This window comes from Chelonia mydas, chromosome 1 (assembly GCF_015237465.2).
Source record: "Chelonia mydas isolate rCheMyd1 chromosome 1, rCheMyd1.pri.v2, whole genome shotgun sequence".
Taxonomy (NCBI): Eukaryota; Metazoa; Chordata; order Testudines; family Cheloniidae; genus Chelonia; species Chelonia mydas.
The window spans coordinates 285,442,269-285,463,974 of NC_057849.1; the positions used below are offsets into that span (position 1 = coordinate 285,442,269).

The window sequence follows — 21,706 nt, forward strand, 5'->3', positions numbered from 1 at the left end:
GGATTTAGAGCTGGCTCTGGGGATGCTGTGGGGGAGAGGAGATGCTGACTAGCTAGCTCTGGGGGTGCTGGTTCCCGGGAGGGAATGGTGGTGCCTTGGGGAACAAGGTTGCCACAGCCAGGCCTTTTTTATCGCTCAGTCTGCGCAGGCCACACCCAGGAGCCTGACATCAGACGTTGTCTCCCAGCAAAGCCTGAGAGGGTGCAAGGATGGGCTGGCTCAATCCCAGGGATCTGGCCAGAACAAAGGGTCCAGCCCAGCCACTAGGAGGCACTAAGGAGAGATGGTGCAGAAAAGCGCAAACCCCACCTAGCAATTCAGCTTTGTAGCTTTGGATCAGATCTGCTAAGGCCAGGCCCCCACCCCTCAGCACACCCGACTCTGGCCCTTAAACCCTCCTCCCAACTAGGGTAGACCTGCCAATCTCCTCCTTCCACTGCTGATACTGTTCAGCAACATTTTGGGAAGTGTTCAGTAAATTTTTAAGACTTCACTCCTCCTGCTTGAGACCTCAAGTGCACCCCGCATAAGGCTGTTTTACAATGTATGCACACTCAGAGTGACACACACATTCAGGAATGGCAAGAAAAGTGTCAAGTGAGGCCAAAGAATTGTTATTCTCACCGGGCCAAGTTTGCATGGCTAGCATACCAATAGTGTACTAGCTTCTAGAAATGGGAGGAAGGGACATGACCTCTCCCTTCCAACAATGGCCAGCAGAGCTGGATGTGGAGGGAAACATGTGGGGCACGCTGTCTAACTCTAAAGGTATTGCAGCTGCTGAGCGTCTTGAGACACAATGCCTCCATCACTTCCTGCTGGACGAGTGATGCTGTGCACCAGCCCAATCCTGGCGTCTGGCTTTATACCACAAGATATTCAATGTTTGTAAATTTCAGGTCACACGTGTAAAGGTGTTTGTAAATCTCATCATGACCCCATTTGTGTTTCATTCCCAAAGAGCGATGCAGGTTAAATGGAACAAGTGGAACTTTATTAAACTCTGTGCACTGCTTTGTCCATGTGGCTGAGTTGCTTCCAGCCTAACTCCCTCCATACTGTGTTCCCTGTTCCACTGGTGTCCCTCCAGGGAACATGGGCCCTTTGACTTCAGTCCAACTGATCATGATACATCCTCCCTATTTTACAAACATTTTAACATAAACATTAAAAACAAATAATTGATGCCCACACCACCACCCGGTGCCCCTTTGGCCAGAGGTTGCCAGCACATCACCAACTGGGAGTCTCGTCTTTACCACTGATTCAGCTGGTTACAGAGTCTTTGAGATGGTTTGGTATCAATAGCTGACCACACCAGGAGTGACCTTTCTGTATCCCTGTCACCTGTCTTCAAATCTAGCAAACTGTCTCTCTGCAGTCTACTCCATTCCTGTGGGGTTGGCCTCCGCATGGTTCTCTGTCTCTCCATTCTATGATGATCTTTCTGGCCATCTCCTCTCAGCAGACTCATACTGCTTCCCTTGCACTACCTGCTCCTACGGCTAGACTCTGATCTCCTGGTATCTGACCCAACCTGGCTCCCGACTCCTGTTCCAACCGCCCGCAACTTGGTCATGATAGTTGCTGACAAATGTTGATACCTAGGCAGTGTTGTTTCAGGAGTTGCAATGAATGATATTATGAAGTGCATTGGGGAAACCAACAATGTCTTCAGTAAACTTCAGCGTCATCTCTGGAATGAACAAGGTGTCAGATTGCAAACAAAAATTTATGTTTACCATGCCATTGTGATCACCACACTCTATGGCTGTGTTATATGGACTATTTATTGACCGCACATAAAATGCTTTGACCAATTCCACCTATGATGTCTATGGCAAATAATGGGAATTATGACAAGTTTTGTTTCCAAATATCAAGATCCTTGAGTGCTGCAACTTAATGGGCATTGCAGCTTTTATCATGAGAGCACAGCTGAGATGGTGTGGTCATGTGGTTGATATGTCTGAGAGTAGAATACTGCAGGCTGTCTTTTACGGAGAATTGCAGACTGGAACTCGTTTTATAGGCAGACCAAGAAAATGTTACAAAGACACTCTCAAGGCTAATATCCAATCTTGCAATTTGACCTTAACACATGGAAAGCTCTGCCGCCCCATGACAAAACCTGATGGCAGCAGCTCTGCCACCTGAGACTGAAAGACTTTGAGAGCTCACAGATTGCTGCAATCAAGGAGAGATGTGTAAGGTGTAAAGCTAAAAGCAGCACACATCCGTCTCCAATTGTCTTCTCCTGCAGGAGGGCTGCAGGTCCAAAATTGGTCTTTGTGGGTCCTGAGGTGAGCCCAATCAGTGACTGTAGCTCATCTGTCAAACTTGATGGGATACTCCATCATCACTGACCTCGACAGGTGCTATGATGCCCCCTGTTCTGCAGGCTCCCAAGCTCCTTGCATGTTGGATTATAGTGCCATTGGAATTTTCTTCCATAGTAATCATACAGGTTCCACTGTGGAATCTACTTCCAGTTGCATTTTTCCTTCGAGGCACCAATTGCATTTGAAATATCCCCATACACTTGCCTCTGCTGTTCATGGTACTCCTCCTTTTGTTTCTTGCACTACAGCTATAAAATTCTCATGCTGCACCCTGATCTGATCCATGGCATGTATGGCTGTATTCCCCAAGAAGGATCTGTGGTGCTCACCATTCACCACCACAAACTTCAGTTGTATGTGTTATTTTTCACATTAGTTACTGTGAGGTCATATTTGCTACAGGCTGCATTATACTCTCATTCTACATTATTAGATTTTGCCCACTGTTTGTAATGGGCATGTTCAAGTCCATCTCATCTTAAGGAATTATATTGCAGGAGGCCCCACTACCCAGCTGAAATTGCATAGGGCATTACACTGTTGCAGGCATAGAGGCTGGTATTGTCCCTCATTGCTTTCCTGTCCTGATAGCCTGAACCTGCTATGTTCGCACTCTTAAGGAAAGTCATGATGTCTCACTGTTGTTTGATGTCTGACTGAATCTTTCTGAGACCTTTTACTGCTAAAATGGTTCAAAATGTCACATTCCTTGCAAGGTGTCATAGTGTGGGGCACTTCTCCTTTACCTGCTCATGCTGTTTCCCACAGTTAATGCATCTCACTATAGGGATGGAATCCTGGCTCCCTGGCTCTTCTTTGCTACTGTCTCACTGCACGTACTTCTGGAGGTGTTGTGCCTCCAGTCAGGTAAAATAAGAGGTTTACTTTCCTGCTGGTTGTCTTTTCTTGCATGGCCTGGTCTGAGTACAACTCAAAATGCCTCCTTCCATGGCTGGGCTAGGTTAGCGTCTGCAAAATGCGGGGCTTCAGACCAACTTCCATGGCTCACGCTGCCAGCTGCTAAACTTCACAGAACTCACCCCTCAGAAGCTACCACCATTTTTCCATCAGTAAAGATGGAAGCTGAATGAGATTAAATTGAACAAGTAGATCTTTCTTAAACTTTATGTGCTGCTCTGTCCTTGTGGCTGAGTTGCTTTCAGCCTAACTCTCCTGTTCCATTTATGCCCCACCAATCCCAGTCCCCAGGAAATTGTTCCCTCCGACTCCAGTTCCACTGATCATGATACAGTTTGTACACATTGCAAAGCCATCACACAGATCTTCACAATTGGTAGGATTTGCTCAAATGATATTAATTGAAAAAGCAGGGATGTTGCAGGTGAGGGTTGAGATATATTGACAGGATGAATGGAGAAGCTTATCCAGTCTAGCTTCAGTGCTGTGATTAGTTCATCAGTTGTGCGTGCATAGTGGTTTTGATACATGTTGTTTAAAGCCAAAACACACTGAAGGATTTGTTTGAAAGTAACATGAAATACATAGAACTATACAGGCCCTGATGTACAAACAAGGTAAGTCAAAGTTTTGGCCCACCAACTTTGACTGTGGCCTTTTGAAACAAACACCTCCCCCTTTGCAGAAGCTAAGTGGCTCTGAGGTGGTGGGAGGAAACTAAGAGAGAAAAAGAATGTTCCAGTTCATTTATAGCCATCAGAAAGGGATGGGAGAAAGGCTTCAAGTTTATCTGACACCTTCTAGCCAGTCAGTACAAAAGATGGTAGGGGTCCAGCAAGCTCACCTTGCTACCAATTCCAATACCTGCAGGTGGGGAGGAGGGAAAACTGAGATTCTTGTTAGGATGTTGCCACTAGACATTAGTCTCCCTCTTTTTCCCCACTCCTTCCTCTCATCTTTTCTTATTGGCCCCTGGCTGTTCATTTTCCATTAACTGCTTGTGCATGCATGTGACAAGGATTGCTCCTGCCCCCCTTTAGTGAGTGGGTTTATCCACCATTTATCTAAGAGGTTTGCAACTGGGTTATGCTTTTATACCCATGAGGCTCTTATTTTATTTTTTGTATTACAGTAGCACCGAGAGGCCCCAATCAGATCAAGGGCCCAGTCTGTTAGGTGCTGGAGAAACAAATAGAAACACATGATCTTTGCCTGAAGAACTTACAATCTGATTTAAAGGGAGCTGGAATGTTTGCTTCTGGGTGAATTTCAAAGTATTTACTAGAGACTGTAAAGTCATGGATCCTGGCTGTGCAAGAGACCACCTCTCTTCCAGTTAGCTGCTGGGGCAACTGAGATTAACAAAGGCTCTAGCTAACAGTCCTTATAATTAAACATTTGAGAAGTAATAGCAGGGAATTTTTAGTGGAGGGCTGTAATAGATTGGCACCCACATCTTGCGAGCACCCCGGCTGGGTATGCGTCTGCTCCTCTCTCAGTCTGTGCTTTCTCAGGCAGTTTCGGTGACGCAGCCCTCCAGGTGGGTGTGCGGGCTCTGCGGTGTGGCCAGGCATGAGGAATTTGGGGTGCAGGAGGGGGCTCAGGACTGGGGCAGGGGTTTGGGGGGGTGGGCTCCAGCTGGGGATGTGGGCTTTGGGGTGTGGCCAGGGATGAGGGGTTTGGGGTGCAGAAGGGGGTTGGGGATGCAGGCTCTGGAAGGAGTTTGAGTGTGGGAGCGGGTTCTGACCTGAGGCAGGGGGTTTGGGTGCCGGAGGGGCTGAAGGATGTGGACTCCGGGAGGGAGTTTGGGTGTGGGAGGGGGATCAAGGCTGGGGTAGGGGGTTGGGAGGGGATGTGGGCTCCGTGATGAAGTTGGGATGCGGGCTCTGGCTGCGCGGTGCTTACCTCCGGTGGCTCCTGGAAGTGGCCAGCATGTCCCTGTGGCCCCGAGACAGGAGGGCCGTGGGGGGTTCTGCGAGCTGCCATCACCCACAGGCACTGCCCCCGCAGCTCCGACTGGCCACAGTTCCCAGCCAATGGGATCTGCGGAGCCGGTGCACAGGGCAGGGGCAGCATGTGGAGCCCCCATAGCTGCCCCTGTGCCTAGGAGCCAGACATGCTGTCCGCTTCCGGAACCCCACAGAGCCTGGGTAGGCAGGGAGCCTGCCTTAGCCCCACTGCACCACTGACCAGACTTTTAACTGCCCAGTCAGCAGCTGCCAGAGTCCCTTTTCGACTGGGCATTCCGATTGAAAACCAGACGCCTGGCAACCCTAACAGTAGCACTCTAAATTTCCCAGTCTTGTACATGGAATAAAATGGTAGTGCTCCTTTTTTAACTTCACTAGAGTAACTACTACTATAACAAAGGCTGAACTAAAAATAACAGACTGATCTCAACCGGCTTTTGACCCTAAAAACACTCACTCCCCAGTTTGTCAAGGATCAAATGGGCGATACTGCCTTGGAAAGATGCGAAAAGGACATAAAATTATGGATAAACACCAGAGAAAGTTTGAAATGCTAATATTAACATACAAAAATTCATGATTCATCATTGTTCATATAAATAATGTGCAGTAATAAGTTGTGAGATAAAACCAGTTGTATATGGGATAGAGGGAAATTTGAGTCTAAAGTCACATTTAGAAACAGAACCATGCTTGGTGTAATCATGTTTCAACCTGTCAATTTGACCAAGTTCCATTAAATATGGTTCAGTGTGTTCAGTTCAGATTCCTTTTTCTGTCTCTCTCATGGGCTAACAAAGTTTGCTCATGCATACATAGCACCTGCACAACTTTCTTTGTTCAAAGAAAAGGAGTACTTGTGGCACCTTAGAGACTAACCAGTTTATTTGAGCATGAGCTTTCGTGAGCTACAGCTCACTTCATCGGATGCATAGCATATCGTGGAAACTGCAGAAACTGCAGGTCTTCTGCAGTTTCCACGATATGCTATGCATCCGATGAAGTGAGCTGTAGCTCACGAAAGCTCATGCTCAAATAAACTGGTTAGTCTCTAAGGTGCCACAAGTACTCCTTTTCTTTTTACGAATACAGACTAACACGGCTGTTACTCTGAAACCTTTCTTTGTTCAGTGTACTCTAGAATAATCTAGGCAGCTGTCCTATCCTGCTTCAGCTGCTGGTACCAGTCTAGAGGATTGTGGATGTTTTTTTCAAGTGCAGAACCTATGTCTTCACCGCTTGCATAGGTTTCTGTAACTGTATGCTGCTACCAGAATCCATCAGCCTTGTCACACATTTTCATTTCAGTCATTGTGAGCATTTTTTCAAACCTGCCTGATGGCTCTGGTGCTGCACGCTCTGTTTTTTTCCCCCCCCATGCTTGATCACTGAGTAACTGAACAGCCCAGAAAAGCTGCTAGAAGATGGGGTAATAGATTTCTCAGGAAAAGGTAGCTTCACACAAAGGCCTCATCTATACTAGAGAAATTTAGTGTATCAGCCACCATGTGAAAAGAACAGGAGTACTTGTGGCACCTTAAAGACTAACAAATTTATTAGAGCATAAGCTTTTGTGGGCTACAGCCCACTTAATCAGATGCATAGAATGGAACATATATATATATACATACATACATACAGAGAAGGTGGAAGTTGCCATACAAACTGTGAGAGGCTAATTAGTTAAGATGAGCTATTATCAGCAGGAGAAAAAAACTTTTGTAGTGATAATCAAGATAGCCCATTTAGACAGTTGACAAGAAGGTGTGAGGATAATTAACTTAGGGAAATAGATTCAATATGTGTAATGACCTAGCCACTCCCAGTCTCTATTCAAAGCCAAGTTAATGGTATCTAGTTTGCATATTAATTCAAGCTCAGCAGTTTCTCGTTGGAGTCTGCTTTTGAAGACTTTCTGTTGCAAAACTGCCACCCTTAAATCTTTTACTGAGTGGCCAGAGAGGTTGAAGTGTTCTCCTACTGGTTTTTGAATGTTATGATTCCTGATATCAGATTTGTGTCCATTTATTCTTTTGCGTAGAGTGTTTCCCCTAACACATCTGATACTTCACATCTTCACACAAAAGTGCTCCCAATGGTATGCAGGCAACAGACCTGTTTTGAACTAAGGTCTTGCTTGCTAGCAAGGTTGAACCACAGTATGAAATATATGTTCACAATACGTGATCAAGAACAAAGCGTGAAGTCAACCCAGTTACAGTTCATTGGTTATATACAATGACAAATACTGTAGTGTAGACAGGACATAAGATGAATAGCAATGTACTGTCTCATCAAGTAAAGCTAAAGTGTATGTACAGCTAAAGGAAACATTCAGACAAGTACTTCATCCTAGAAGAACAAAAGGCTGGCCTGGAAATCTGATTGCCAAAGGCCAGACCAGCAGTTTGTCTGTTTCATGAAGTGTTAAAGAAGATAAACTCTCATCCCCTGATTTGTGGATTTTCACAAATCACTATCAAGGATATTACGGCAGCAGATGGCACATCTGTCCTTGAGTTTCTTTGTGCTGACTTCCTGCCTCATAAGAACATAATTAAATTTTGTAGTTACAATGTAATGTATATGCTTGTAAGTGTACTTTGGACTAGCCTTGCAGTTGTGAAAGTGTCCAGTCCTCACTAATTCTCAGGCTCAAAGAATCCAGGAATGAAGCTGAATGATTTTGCTCCTCAGTGTCTAAAAATGCAAAATGACATTAATAGAATCATAATAATTTTGCAGAGTACAAAATGATGTTAATTTTAAAATAAGATTTTCTCCTCTGAGACTGCCATGTAGGAACTTGAAACAACAACTGAATAACTGAAAAATTTGCATAGAATCATTTTATCACAGCATCGTAGAATTGGTATGTTTAGATTCTCATGGGAGAAGTACACAATTAGAAGCCACTGGGGTTAATTTTTTTACAATTTCAATTGTTTCTAATTTTTAAAAAATATTTTATTTAATTTTTATGTATTACATGTATTTATTACAGTATTTCTAAGGTGTCTAACACTACAGTATATCAGCTCTTTGGCATACTAATTATATAACTAATAATTAATATAACTAAATTATTTTTTTTAAATAAGGGAACACCACCTTGCTTTGCCCGTCACATCATCCAGAATCACCTGCTTAAAGAGTTCACAGGCAGGAAATAACCAGCCAAAGGTCAAGTTACCAGGGGAAATCCAACATTTATAAAGCCTGATCTTGCAAACTGCTATGTGTCTTCTGTGAGATGCTGAAGACCCTCAGTTTCCACTGAATTTAACTGAGGGTACTAAGCATCTTACAGGATCAATCCCATTATTAGGAGAAAGCCTCAACAAAGATCTGCTTTATATTGTACCCTAAAGTGGCACAACTCAGGCTTAGAGGGGTATACATCAGAAGCAAATTCTAGAGCCAAAGGCCTCCTTTACCTCTATTAATAATTTCTGAAAACTTCTACAGAACATAGTTGTTGTTTACTTTGACTCAATGAGGAAAGAGATGTACTACCATATGATAATTTTGAGGCAAACCATTTTGGAGAAGCTGTTTTTCAACCTTCACATTTCCCCTTAGGCATTTCTGGCTTTAAAGCAAAAAACAAACAAACAAACAAAAAAACCAGGCTTCCAGGAGACAGGAACAAATCTAAAGCCTTACAAAACCATCACAGTGAGTGGAACAGACCTGTGTCAGTATAGTGAAAAACTTTTCCTACAAACACTAATTCTACTTATATTTATACCCCCTCCTTTTTTATATTCACTTTATATTCAGCTGTTAATGTGAAGTACATTGTAGATTCTCATGTTACGTATTTATCCACATGCTAAAGAAAATCTATTTTTAATCAAATTCAGTGTTGCTATATCACAAAGGAACTTTAATAGAAATGGTGAGTTAGGGCTTAACCCTGCCAGGTGCTGCGCAACCCTTGGAGGTTCTGAACACCCTCAACTCCCATTGATGCTACAGACAAAGGTAGGTTTGCAATGCAGCTGGAGGTGTAATTGCCAGCTGAGGTATAGAATAAATATATAATTAGAGAATTAAAGTTAGGTTCAAGAAATATGTTGTAATGAAAGGCCCTAACTAGCAAGAAAGACCTTGAAAGTATTGAGTCATAAGGAATGAAGTAGGGAGGATGTCTGGTTCAAAGAATAACTGATGCAATAAGGGGAAGTTTTAAAAAGAAGGCCTCTTACTGATATAGGGTTGACTGCAGATGGTTTTAAATAAGACAAAGAGAATTTGTCTGAAAAATAAGTCCACGTGGCCCACCCCACACACCAGTGGTATTTAAAAAATTAGGGCCTATGTGAACCCAGGTGCAAAGGAAAAACTGTTTGTCAGCAAGGAGGGGAAGAGATAGGAGATTGAAAATCTTATATGGATTCAGAGTCCAAAGAAGGGTGAACTGTCTTAAATTGGTTTTTAGCTGAAGTCAGTAATTGGCAAGGACTTTGCTTGTTCGTTAAAGGGTACAAAAAAGTAAACTTTTAAAGGGTTCCTTGCGAATACCTGCCTGACCATGTTGGAGCCGACCAACATGGGTCTAAGCATCCCTGGGTTGAGCCCATTTGTAAATATCTTGATCAACCGCTCATACATAGGTTTCAGAGTAACAGCCGTGTTAGTCTGTATTCGCAAAAAGAAAAGGAGTACTTGTGGCACCTTAGAGACTAACCAATTTATTTAAGCATGAGCTTTCGTGAGCTCACGAAAGCTCATGCTCAAATAAACTGGTTAGTCTCCAAGGTGCCACAAGTCCTCCTTTTCTTTTCGCTCATACATATTTTGTTACCGTCCGGGTGAAAGTCACCCGCCTATTCGTTAGGCTTCTGGGGCAGGGTTAGAGCAACTGTATAAACACCATCTGGCCCTGAATTTAATAAAGGATTTTAGGGTTGAATTAGTGCGGAGGAACTACCCCGCCCGCCTGAGCACTAACAGCCGGCGGGCGCCCCGCAGCCCCGGGGGCAAGAACGAGTCTTCACCGAGATGGGAGCGACGGTCGCTGTTCTCCTTCGGGCCGCACGCGAGGCGACGCGGGGCGAGGCGAGGCTGCGCGGGCGCTGAAGCCCCAGGCCGCCCGGCGGCCCCACCAGGAGCTCCCGCTGCCCCGCCGGGAGGGGCGCGAGCCAGGCGGCCCCGCGATCGAGGCGCTCGGCGGTTCTGGGGCTGGCTCGGTGGCTCGGCGTTTGATTCTCTCCCCCGGAAGCCCGCGGAGCGGACGTCGGTTGCTGGGCTGCCGCCGCCGCAGTCGGGCGGACGGAGGCTCTTGGCCAGGGGGCAGCGGCGATGGAGGCGGCGGCCGATCCGCGGTACCCCCGGTCTTCCATCGAGGATGACTTCAACTACGGCAGCAACGTGGCCTCGGCCAGCGTCCACATCCGCATGGGTGAGACCCGGACTCGGGCCGGAGCCCCCGCCCCCCGCGAGCGGCTCCCCCTGCGGGGCCTGGAGGGTCCCCCTTTAGCGTGGGCTCCTCCGTCCCCTGCCCCGCGGGGCCTTTGCCCCTCGGTCCCCCGGCAGCCACGGAGGAGACCCTCTGGGGTCAGGGCAGCGCAACCCCCCGTCCCTGCTCCGCGCTGCCGCTTTCCCTCGGCCTTGCCCGCGTTTCACTTCCTGTTTTCTCCCTGCCTGGGCCCCGGGTGCTGCCGTCCGAGGGGCGGGCGGGCGTTTTAACCCAGCTCCCTTCGTGAGGTCTAAAAACACCATATGGCTATTGTGATTAGTTAGTAGGCTTTCTCCTAGTACCCACTCTAGGGTAATTCACCAAGCACTTACTGACCCAGGATGAGTACGGTTCAGGGGAAGGTCAGCTTGTTTTATCATCAAAAGTGGATTCAACTATAATTCTAAGATTCATGTAAGAGGCATTTCCTGCTATCCCAGCTGCTTCTTCCACCACTTGATGGTGATAGCTTTAATTTGTATTTTACTTTCTCACATTTTATCCAGAAAGTTATCTTTATCCAGACTTTGCAGAATCAGCAGAAAGTCAGTGCACCACTTAAATCCAGTTTAAGCAGGACACCGGCCTTGCACTGGCGTTCTGCACAAGGCGTTCACCCTCCTTACTTGAGGTGCTGTCTCTTATCAGAACGCGGGAAAGAGGCTGTGAACTCTTCTATTCAGATTTCACTTTTTTCTCACTAGGTGATTTAGATTCTAGTATTCAGTTTGAACTTCAAGCAATGTTATGGAGGAAACATAAATGTCAAATTTGGCTTCTAGAACGGCTTTTAAAAAGTTAGTCAGGGAGACTGGAGGATTTGAATCTATTGGTGTAGAAAAACATATATTTTCTTGATCTTAATAATTCAGGTGGTGACATAAGGCTACTGATGTGAAGAGACTTTTTTTTTGCTCTAAATGTGTGGCGTCTGTGTTTATAAACCTATTCAGTACACTTAAATCATTTGGGACCATGTCTCTGCCCATACAGGATTTTTCAGCAGTCTTTTTTATAGAGCTGTGTCCAGCCTAATGTAAATTCCCAAGTAATGGGTCTTTTACCATCTTGGGAGACTGTTTATGATCTAATAGCCTAAATTTTCTTTCTTTCATCCCGTTGCACCTAGTTATATCTCCACATACTGCGCAGGTGCATTAGAGCTGTATGGTGAAAGGACTGTTACTGCTTTGCTCTGTGGCATGTTTTTATGCAGTTCAATAATTACGTCAGTTTCTGTTGCGTCCATATCACATTGCAAACTCAGATTGAATTTGCTGTCTACCTTAAGTCCTAAAATGAAATTCAGCAATGAGTATTCAAAGTTGACATGTCATTTTTGTTTCTTTATCCTAGCTTTTCTACGAAAAGTCTACAGTATTCTTTCAATTCAAGTTCTTTTGACCACAGTGACGTCTGCAATTTTTCTGTACTCTACTCCAGTTCAGACATTTGTGCATGAAAGGTAAAGTTCTTAAATGAAATGGGAAATCTTTTCAAAAAGTAAAATGTAGCTGGTGCAATGGTCACTTTGGAATTTGTGGGAGGGAAGTGAGAGAGGATATTTAATTATATTAATATTTTTACATCTTCCAGATATATTCTGAGTAAAACATCCTCTTTGTCTTTGGTTCTACAATTCTCTTTAACTGTATTCCTGTACTAGAAATCTTGGAATCTGACTAGATCTTGTTTACTTTCTTCCCATATTTCTCTTTCCTATCTTCTTACATATCCTGATCCTCTCTCCGCTGAGATACATGCCTTAATCTTTTCACATCTCAGCTAATGCAGTTTTTTTTTCTTATGGTCTTCCTAAATCCCTGCTTTTTGACTCAGCGTTTGGAATGCTCTATAGTCAAACTGTCACTTTCGTGTCCCAGGAAGCTGGACCATATCTCGCCCAATCCTCAGTCACTGTTTCTGGCTTCCTGGCCATTGCTAACTCACTGAGAATTATCCTGAAATTCTTCACATACCTGATTCTTTTTGCTTCAGAAATTGTATCCATTGCTTTCCAATGTTCCTTACTGTTTCTACTAGTGTCCCTTCACCACAACTGATCCTATTTGAGTTGGTTTTCCATCTGTATTATTTCATCTGGAACTTTCCCTCTCAGGCACTGTACCACATACGCTCTCGTAATTTTGCCTTAACTTTTTTTTCTCTGTAATTTCAATAAAACAGCAGCACAAAATGCTATATAATGGATACCGTATAAAATCTTAATTATATTTATAGACCATGTCTACACTACAGCTTAAGTCAGTGTAACTTATGTTGTTCAGGGGTGTGAATAAGCAACACAAGCCTGACCTAAGCATAGGTGTAGACAGTGCTATGTCAGCAGGAGAGCTCTTTCTCATTGGCTTAGAGCGTCTGCACTAGCAGTGCTACAGTGCTGTAAGCTCTGTAGTGTAGACATGGCCGTAGTTGGAAACACCCCATCTAATTCTGAAACTTCTTATGTTTTGCTTGGGGAACTACTTTATCAATTTCATTTCCGCAGCAAATTACTAGTTAATGTTTATGTTGAATTCTGTGTGATTAGTGCATAAAATTACTCGTATGTGTTTGCAGAATCAGAGCCCGCGTGTATAAGTATTATGGATTTGTTTGTTTACAGATAAAAATTTCTTCTTACATTTTGCATATGTAGTGGACTTATTTTTTCCCCTCCAAACACAAGTGTAATAGATCACTGTTTTAGATCCAGTTAATAGATCTTTGAACAGCCTGAATCTTTTGGTAAAAGGAACTCTCACACCCCTCAGTTTAGTATTACTGTAGACTTATGGTATAAGTATTAGCTTCTTAAGAAAATCTGAGAGAGAGTATTTCAGAGTAACAGCCGTGTTAGTCTGTATTCGTAAAAAGAAAAGGAGTACTTGTGGCACCTTAGAGACTAACCAGTTTATTTGAGCATGAGCTTTCGTGAGCTACAGCTCACTTCATCGGATGCATAGCATATCGAGAGAGTAGTGTTACTACTTTTATTTAACTCTGACTTTCTTGTGTTAAATTTTACAGCCCTGCTTTGCTTTTGGCATCTGTGCTTGGATCTTTGGTTATGATTTTAGCACTAACCCTGTATAGACATCAGCATCCTGTTAATTTATACCTACTCTTTGGATTTGTAAGTATCCTTATAATTTCATTCTTTACAAGAGTAATGCTTAATGTAAATTTTATTTGAAAATAACTTTTTAAAACAAACCAGTGGTGGCTAATTTATTTCATTGTACCTTTTTGCAAGGTATAGTATAAAATTCTCAGTCCTTCAGAATTTTTATATGCTCCAGCCACACCTTGTTCCTGGATATCCTCCAATCAGTCTTCTGCAAGCTTCCTGATGGAAATAATACATCGTCTTGGGGCTTTAAACAGGTCTCAGCAAAGTTTTCTTTTCTTTTTTTGTCTTCTTTCTTTTTTAATATCTCCCTTGACTTTAAGGACTTTTTCTTTTGTCTGTAAGGTGCTGAATAGGAAACATGGGACTCAAGGAAATTTCTGTGTTACCTTACTTACTAAACCATTAAACAATGGGTAGCTGAGATCAAGCACAGTCATTGACAGGGACCAATAGTGGTTTCTAGTGTACAAGATTAAAATCGATTTTCTCCTTGGTGCTAAGAGTTTCGAGCATGTTTCCAATCCAAAGAGCATATGAATGAGCTAGTCTCAAATTTTGATCCTGTGCATGATAATATATAACTACCAGTCAGCCCATATGTAGAATTTTGTAGTTATCACAGTCACCCTCCAATAGCCTAAGGAGTTCTTGTCCCAAGTAATGGGACAGTTCAGTCTTCCAAAAAGAGATGCTTTGGTTGCACCACTAGCATTCCTCTGGATTTGACATCTTGGAAGAAGTTGTGTAAATTGTATTCTTCAAATCTGAAGAGATCTACCAGGTTTTCCTGACTTATAAGACACAAAGATGTTTTCTCCAAAAGCCATGCAGTGGGTCTGTTATCTTAATTGGAATGTAGATTTATATTTGTCTGTTTCTGTACTTGTGATGCAGAAAACGTTCAGGGTTTTATTCAAGTTGTTTAAAATGAAATAATTTTTGTAAAAGTTACATCCAAGTACAGTATGGAATGTTGTATTCCAATAGATTTCCTCAACAGTTTAAACATTACACACTGCAAAAAGGATAGGACAAAACTGTAAGTTTGGGACATAATAGATTTAAAGAAAGTGAGGGCTCAGAACAGTTGATTTGATCCAACAGGTACTCCTGAAGAAATTCTGTGCCAAAAAATTAAAAATTATGCACGCAATATTTTAAAATTCCGCAAATATTATTTGTCAATAAATAAATGTGGCTCCAGTGGGGAGCGTAGACCACTGGCTGCACTGAGGTGGGAGATCACCTTGAAGCCCCCCCTCTCCCCTCCCTCTCCTCCTCCTCCTCCTCCAGTATAGGGACTTAGCAGTGAGGCTACACCTGACCCTGAAACAGGCCTGCCCCAGAAACACCCCAGGGCCCTGCCCCTCTGCGCCAGGCGCATCAGGTGTGGGTGCACAGGCTCAGCCCAGCAGGATCCAAGTGCGGAGGGCCGTAGTGTAGGGGGATCCAAGTGTGGGGTGAGAGGTTTCTGTGTGGGGCAATCTGGGTGCGAGCAGCTCAGTGGCAGATCTGGATGCACGGGGACTCGTTGGGGGTTCCAGATGCAGGGGCAATGGGACTCTGCAGGGGATCCACATGAAGGTGGTTGGGGCTCAGGGAGGGAGGGTCTGGATGTGGGGGGCTCGGGAGGGGGTCTGGGTGCTAGGGGAGTGGATCCAAGTGCAGCTGGTTGGGGCTCAGTGGGGTGGGGGTCTGGTGTGGGAGGGCTCATTGGGGGGGTCCAGGTGTAGGGAGCTGGGGCTTGTCGCAGTGAGACCTGTTTAATGTGGGAGCCCCAGTTGCTGCTGAGAGGATGCCACATGCTGGACTCCCGCTTCCCCCGGCGATTCCCCTATCCCCTTTTCTTCCCCATCTCATCCTCCTCCCCCACTGCTCCATTCCCCTCCCCTCACTCACACATTCCCCTCCCCCTGCCCTATTCCACCCCCCCTTCCTTCCAGACTGCCTCTTCCCCTCCCCCCCACTTCCTTCCTCATTCCCCCTGCCCCCCACTTACTCAGCCCCACTGCAGGCAGTCACTGTTGCACAGAAAACAGGAAGGGTCCCAGCACACAGAAGGAGAGCATGGCTGGCACTAGGATCCAGGAGGTGGCATTCACCTGCACAGTCATTGGAGCCCAGACACAGCCTCCTTCAGTTGGGCAGCTCTGTGCTTGCAGAAATGGGGTGGGGGGAGGGCAGTGGCACAAAACCTCGTGTGCCCCCCATACCTCACCTCTGTTTGGGGGGAGCAAGCCGCCTCTCCCCCCGCCCCCCCCCCCCCCCCCAAGAAAACTGAACCCATGGTTGTCCCCGCATCCCAGCCCTCGGCTTCCCTTTGCTTCCCTGTCATTTTCGGCAGGGAAGCAAAGGGTGGGGGCATTTTCTGCCGGCATGCAGTACCACAGAATTCCCTCAAGAGTAAACAGGATAAAAACAGCCAAGGTACTGTTCTGAAAACCATTTTTTCCCCCTCATGTTTTCTTTAATGAATACTAAAACTAAGGAAAATTGCAAGTTTTGTTTCAGTCCTGTGCCAGTACAACAGTAGTGGATTTGATTTCAAGCTAGTTGGTCAAGGGAAAGGAGTTAAGGACACAAGTACATACTTCCACCCCATAGTCCTAAAATTCCCCTAAGAAAGTATTTTAATACTGAAAAATATACAGACAGACAAACTGAAAACAGTTCAGTTATAACAACAGTTCTGAGAAACCTATCTACCTTTTTATTGTTATTTAAGGGAAATTTTTTAGCCACATAACTTAAAATTGTCATGTACCATAGATAGGCTGTGAAATAAAAATTACATGTAACAATTATGCTCTCTCCTGGACAGTGAGACACACTGTATTTTCCATTTTTTTTTGACTTACTGAGAGCTTTATTTTTAAAAACTTTCAGTTTTTAAATAAACTAGCATGTTTCTATAGCACATGGTACATTCTGCATATAGTAAAAGATTATGTAGCAAAATACTTAAACTACAAACTGGTGAATGTGTACTGTATTTTCATATGAATATCTTTATGCTTTTTTTCCATTTCTTCTCATAGACCCTTTTGGAAGCATTGACTGTTGCTATTACAGGTAAACAAACGCTAGTCATTCTAATACTGCCTGTTGATTTCAGACAGAAATAGGGAAAGGAATTGGACATGTTGCACCCATTGCTGTTTAAAATTGCCAAATGTGACCTGGCTGGTGACAGAGCCCTTATTTTGGATTTGCACACATGATTTCAACATGTGTAGCAAAGTCTTGGGAGCAGAGGGAGGAAATCAGATTGTCATCCTTTCTTCCTATTAAATAGAAGTTCTACGTTTGCTTTGTATCCCTATGACTTGACTGTTAAAGAGTAGGAGAAAAGATACCACTTTCCCATTGCAGGAATGGGATTAGTACCCTGTCTTCCCTCTCTGCTCTTGGATCTGGCTTTCCTTGCACAAGTCTGAAAATGTTTTTTAGCACAGGTACAAAAGATTTGACGTGCCCATTTAAGAAAGCTAACCCTATACCAAAAATGTTAAGAACCAGCAAATGTAGAAGCATATGGTACATGCGTACTGTATATATCAGTCTCAAGATTGTGGGGTCAAATCTAACCAGCTTTCTCACACTGACAATCTGTAAATACAAAAGCCTCATCACAATGTTTATTTATATGCACAGCATACTATTTTTAAATAATTGACTTTTTTCTGTTTACAGTGACTTTCTATGATGTATCAGTTGTCTTACAAGCTTTTATTCTGACTACTGCTGTGTTTCTTGGGCTGACTGTGTATACTTTGCAGTCCAAGAGAGATTTCAGCAAATTCGGAGCAGGGTAGGTTCCCTTATTGGACTATTTTAAAAGCACAGGTATTACAGATACAGGAATAAAAGTCAGGCCTACAGAAAGCTGAGTTGTGTAATTGATTTAAGGGAATCTTATGGGTGTTCTGAGTTTTAATTTTTGTTTTTATATAGGTCCCTCCTTTGGCAAATAGTTTATTTTGCAGTTGTGCTATTTATGTTAACAGTTTTAAAACTATAATGTTAGTATTACACTAGCAAACTATTTATTTGCATTTTTCACTGAAATATCAAGGAACTTTCAAATAGCAAATCATTAACAGCAGTTTTCATTGCTACCTGCAACAGAGAGATTGTGGATGGATGGGAGGGGGTGTTTGTGTGTATTTGCATGTATATGCGAATAACTGTTAGAGTATTCAAGGTGTTTTTCTGTGGGATGGAAAAATTTGAAGAAAATTTTGAAATAATAGTAATATAGCTAACACACGAATGTCTTTTTTTTCCAGGCTGTTTGCTTGCTTGTGGATTTTCATCCTCTCCAGTCTCTTGAGGGTAAGATATGTTGTGTTCAGGGCTAGAAGTGATTGTTTGACATAACTAGTGACTGAAACAAAATACTTAACACCTAATTACATATATTTGTAAAAGAATACAATTGTTAGAATAGGACATGCTTGAGAACTCAAAAAATAAGTTATACAAATCTTGGAATAGACTTATCAAAAATGCCAAAGTGACTTAGGATCATCAGTCCCATTTTCAATACACTTTGACTTTCAATAAGACCTGGGTTCCTAAGTCACTTGAGTGCTGTTGATAATTTTATCCTTGATCTATAATAAGCCAATGTATCATGTATGTGTCTCCAATTGGCTAACTATAAAGGGAACTGACTACAAATTAATGTAGTGATGAATTATCTGTAATTAAACTATTAAAATGTACTGTTCAGTCACCATTTTGTAGAAATCTTTCATTTATATTGTAAGACCAAAAGCTGTGGGTATTGCTGATGCAATCTATGAATGTTATTGGCACAGGTTATGTTGTAACTTTTTGACCACATTTTTCAAATTGATTTCCGTAGGATGCTGGTTTTGGCAGTGTAAAATTGGGAGTATGTTTGATTGGGAAAGAACTTAACCAAACTAGATATCTGGATTGACTGGAACCAGGCAGGATGGCCACTTTTTTTTTTTTTCCTTCATTGTCCTTCACTATTACTGTCCTGAAAGCAGAGCTTCCTCTGAGGCATTGCTTCTAATGACACAAATTTGGAATGATAGGGAGAGACCAGTTGTTCTCAAACTGTGGGTTGGGACCCAAAAGTAGGTTGGGACCCCATTTTAATGGGGTCGCCAGGGCCAACATAAACTTGCTGGGACCCAGGGCAGAAGCCCGAACTCCACCCCCACCTAGTGTGGCAGGTCTCAGTCTCCGCTCCCCTCCTGGGGTCATGTAGTAACTTTGTTGTCAGAAGGGGTTTGTGGTGCAATGGAAGTTTGAGAACCTCTGGGATAGACAACATTGAAGGCTCTAGCATACAGCCTGCACTTTTTTGCAGAAAATACGTGTTCAGTTTGTCACTGTCTTACTCCTTCAGTTTGGAGTACTGCAAAAGCAGTGTGCTTAGCCCCTGGACAATACTTTGCATCACCCAGTAGGAACCCCCCCAGCTCATTTAGGCCCTTATCCTGCAAACACTTATGCACATGCTTAACTTCACTACTGTGAGTAGTCTTACTGAATCAGTAGTATATATGTAAATATACTTAGTTTTGAAGTAAATCATATCTAATCCACATCTCCTAGAAGAATGGTGACACTGACCTAAGACCTCAAGGGTGGGGGTGTTAATTTGAGTGGGGAAAACAAAAGTTTGGAATTTTCTCTTCTACTACTGGCTTTTAGCAATATGTATATTCCCGTACAAGGGCAAAGTATTTACAATTGTCTAACTGTAGTTTTGTTTTAATACTGAAGTGCCTTTGTATAAGAAATTTGAACTTACAAATGTTTTCCCTTCTCACGTTATCATTTGGTTATAGCTGTTTTTCTATAGTGAGACAATAGAGCTGTTGTTTGCTGCTGCGGGAGCGCTGCTGTTCTGCGGATTTATCATCTATGACACTCATTTACTGATGCACAGACTGTCCCCGGAAGAGTATATATTGGCTGCCATCAATCTCTACTTAGATATCATCAATTTGTTCCTGCACCTGCTGCGCCTACTAGAAGCATTAAATAAAAAATAACTGTAGGTGACCTGTAGTGAAACTCCTCCATAAATAGTGAAATTTGGTGTATAGAGGGTTGTGTCTAAATAGGATTGGTTTTGATTATATACAAACTGCAGTATATTTTGAGATCAAATCTTACTATTTTTCCATTCCATGATTACTGAATCTTTTTCTCAGAAATGAAAGGGTTTTATGTAACTGATGCGTTTCTGCTCAAAATATATATTTTACTTTAGTTGCACGCTGCAGCCATTTCAGTTACTTTTGTAACAGCTTTATTTGTGACCAGGGTAGTTTTTGATGAAAATGCTTGTCAACTTCTGATAGCCCTAACACGAACAGTCAGAAAATCCCATCATTTTATTTCTGCTATCCTATAATTGTTGCGGATGGTTCCTTTGGAATCCTAAATCTATCTGGATAATATAAGATCAAGTCTCTTCATTTTGTTAGTGTATAGTGATATTTTACATAAGCTAAAATTCTCTCATTCTAAAAATGTATATTAGTGGGATCTTGATTTGAAAGACTTGGAATTATTAACTAGTAAAACATAACTACACTTCCTTTAAAAGATTTTAATCTACTCTGGTTTAGAGCTATGAGATTATTTTATTACCAAGGACAAGTATAAACAGAACAATACAGAGTGTTAGATTGCTCAATTATTTATTGCCTATCTTTCAGCTGTTGATTAACATAAATATAATTGAAAGATGGAATGTTGTTTTGCACATATAAAAATGTTGAGTCTGCATAGAATTATAAATGTTTGCATGCATTAAGATTGGAAAATCTGTTCATCTAGCTGGACGGATTGGAGAGCTCCAAAGATCAAATAGTGGAGAGAACTAAAAATGTAAACCATTGCTTAGCAGCAGCTCTTGTTACTTGGGAGACCTGGGTTCTGGTGTGAATGTGGGTTCTGTTTTCCAGGCTGGTGAAATTTTGGAAAGCCAGTGGGGGCAAAATAAGAGGAGGCAAAGTGAAAGTTGTTCTTAGCAATAAAGAACTGGGATAGTTTAGGACCAGGTATGCAGTTGGCTTGCTGAGAAGTTGGTCAAGGAGGACTGTAAGTGAATGTTCTACCTGCTCTTATATTTGAGCTGTATTAAGAAATATAATAAAATTTTAAATGTTCAGTAACAAGATCAGATGCATGAGTCTTTGGAGTTACTTTTACATTGTGTGTGTTTACTGTTAATTTTGTCTAGAAAATAGCACCTTATTTTCCGTCGAGTTTTATCAGCGAATAAAATGTTGGATGTGTTGAACACATTTTTTAGTATCTGAATATGATCACTTATGAAACAAATGCAGGAGGACTAATTTAGCCATCCTCCAGTATAGCTAATGTGTACATTTATTAAGGCTGCTGAAGGACCAAGTTCTCCTAGGTATTTTCAACCTGCATCGTTGGGCTTTTTACTAGATAAAGCACTTTCCTCTGAGTAAACTAGTCTCTAATTCAACAGCTCAGATCTGTCTTTGTACTGTGGGGAAAGCAGCAGTGCCTTGCAAACGGTGACCCAATGTCTAGACCCTAGAGACTGTAGAATACAGGGTAATGTGTCAGTTTCTGTAGCTGGTATCAGAGGGTTAAGTAGCCACCTTAGTCTGGATCTGTAAAAGCAGCAAAGAGTCCTGTGGCACCTTATAGACTAACAGACGTATTGGAGCATGAGCTTTCGTGGGTGAATACAAACAGGTGAGTGACTTTACCCAGGAAAGCTTATGCTCCAATGCCTCTGTTAGTCTATAAGGTGCCCCAGGACTCTTTGCCGCTGTTTCTGTAGCTGTTCTGCTTCAAGGCCAGCAGCGGTCTGGCCGCAGGGCTGCTGTTGCTGCACAGCAGC

General features: G+C 42.9%; 1 protein-coding gene across 1 annotated transcript; it reads left to right on the forward strand.

The window, feature by feature from the left end:
* Positions 1-10,169: 10,169 nt before the first annotated feature.
* TMBIM4 (transmembrane BAX inhibitor motif containing 4) lies at positions 10,170-21,001 on the forward strand. The gene is made up of 7 exons (XM_037887172.2): positions 10,170-10,637; positions 12,051-12,159; positions 13,725-13,830; positions 16,866-16,899; positions 17,521-17,638; positions 18,117-18,162; positions 19,659-21,001. The coding sequence occupies exons 1-7, from the start codon at positions 10,538-10,540 to the stop codon at positions 19,863-19,865; spliced, it is 720 nt and encodes a 239-aa protein (XP_037743100.1). The 5' UTR covers positions 10,170-10,537; the 3' UTR covers positions 19,866-21,001.
* The last annotated feature ends 705 nt before the right edge of the window (positions 21,002-21,706 follow it).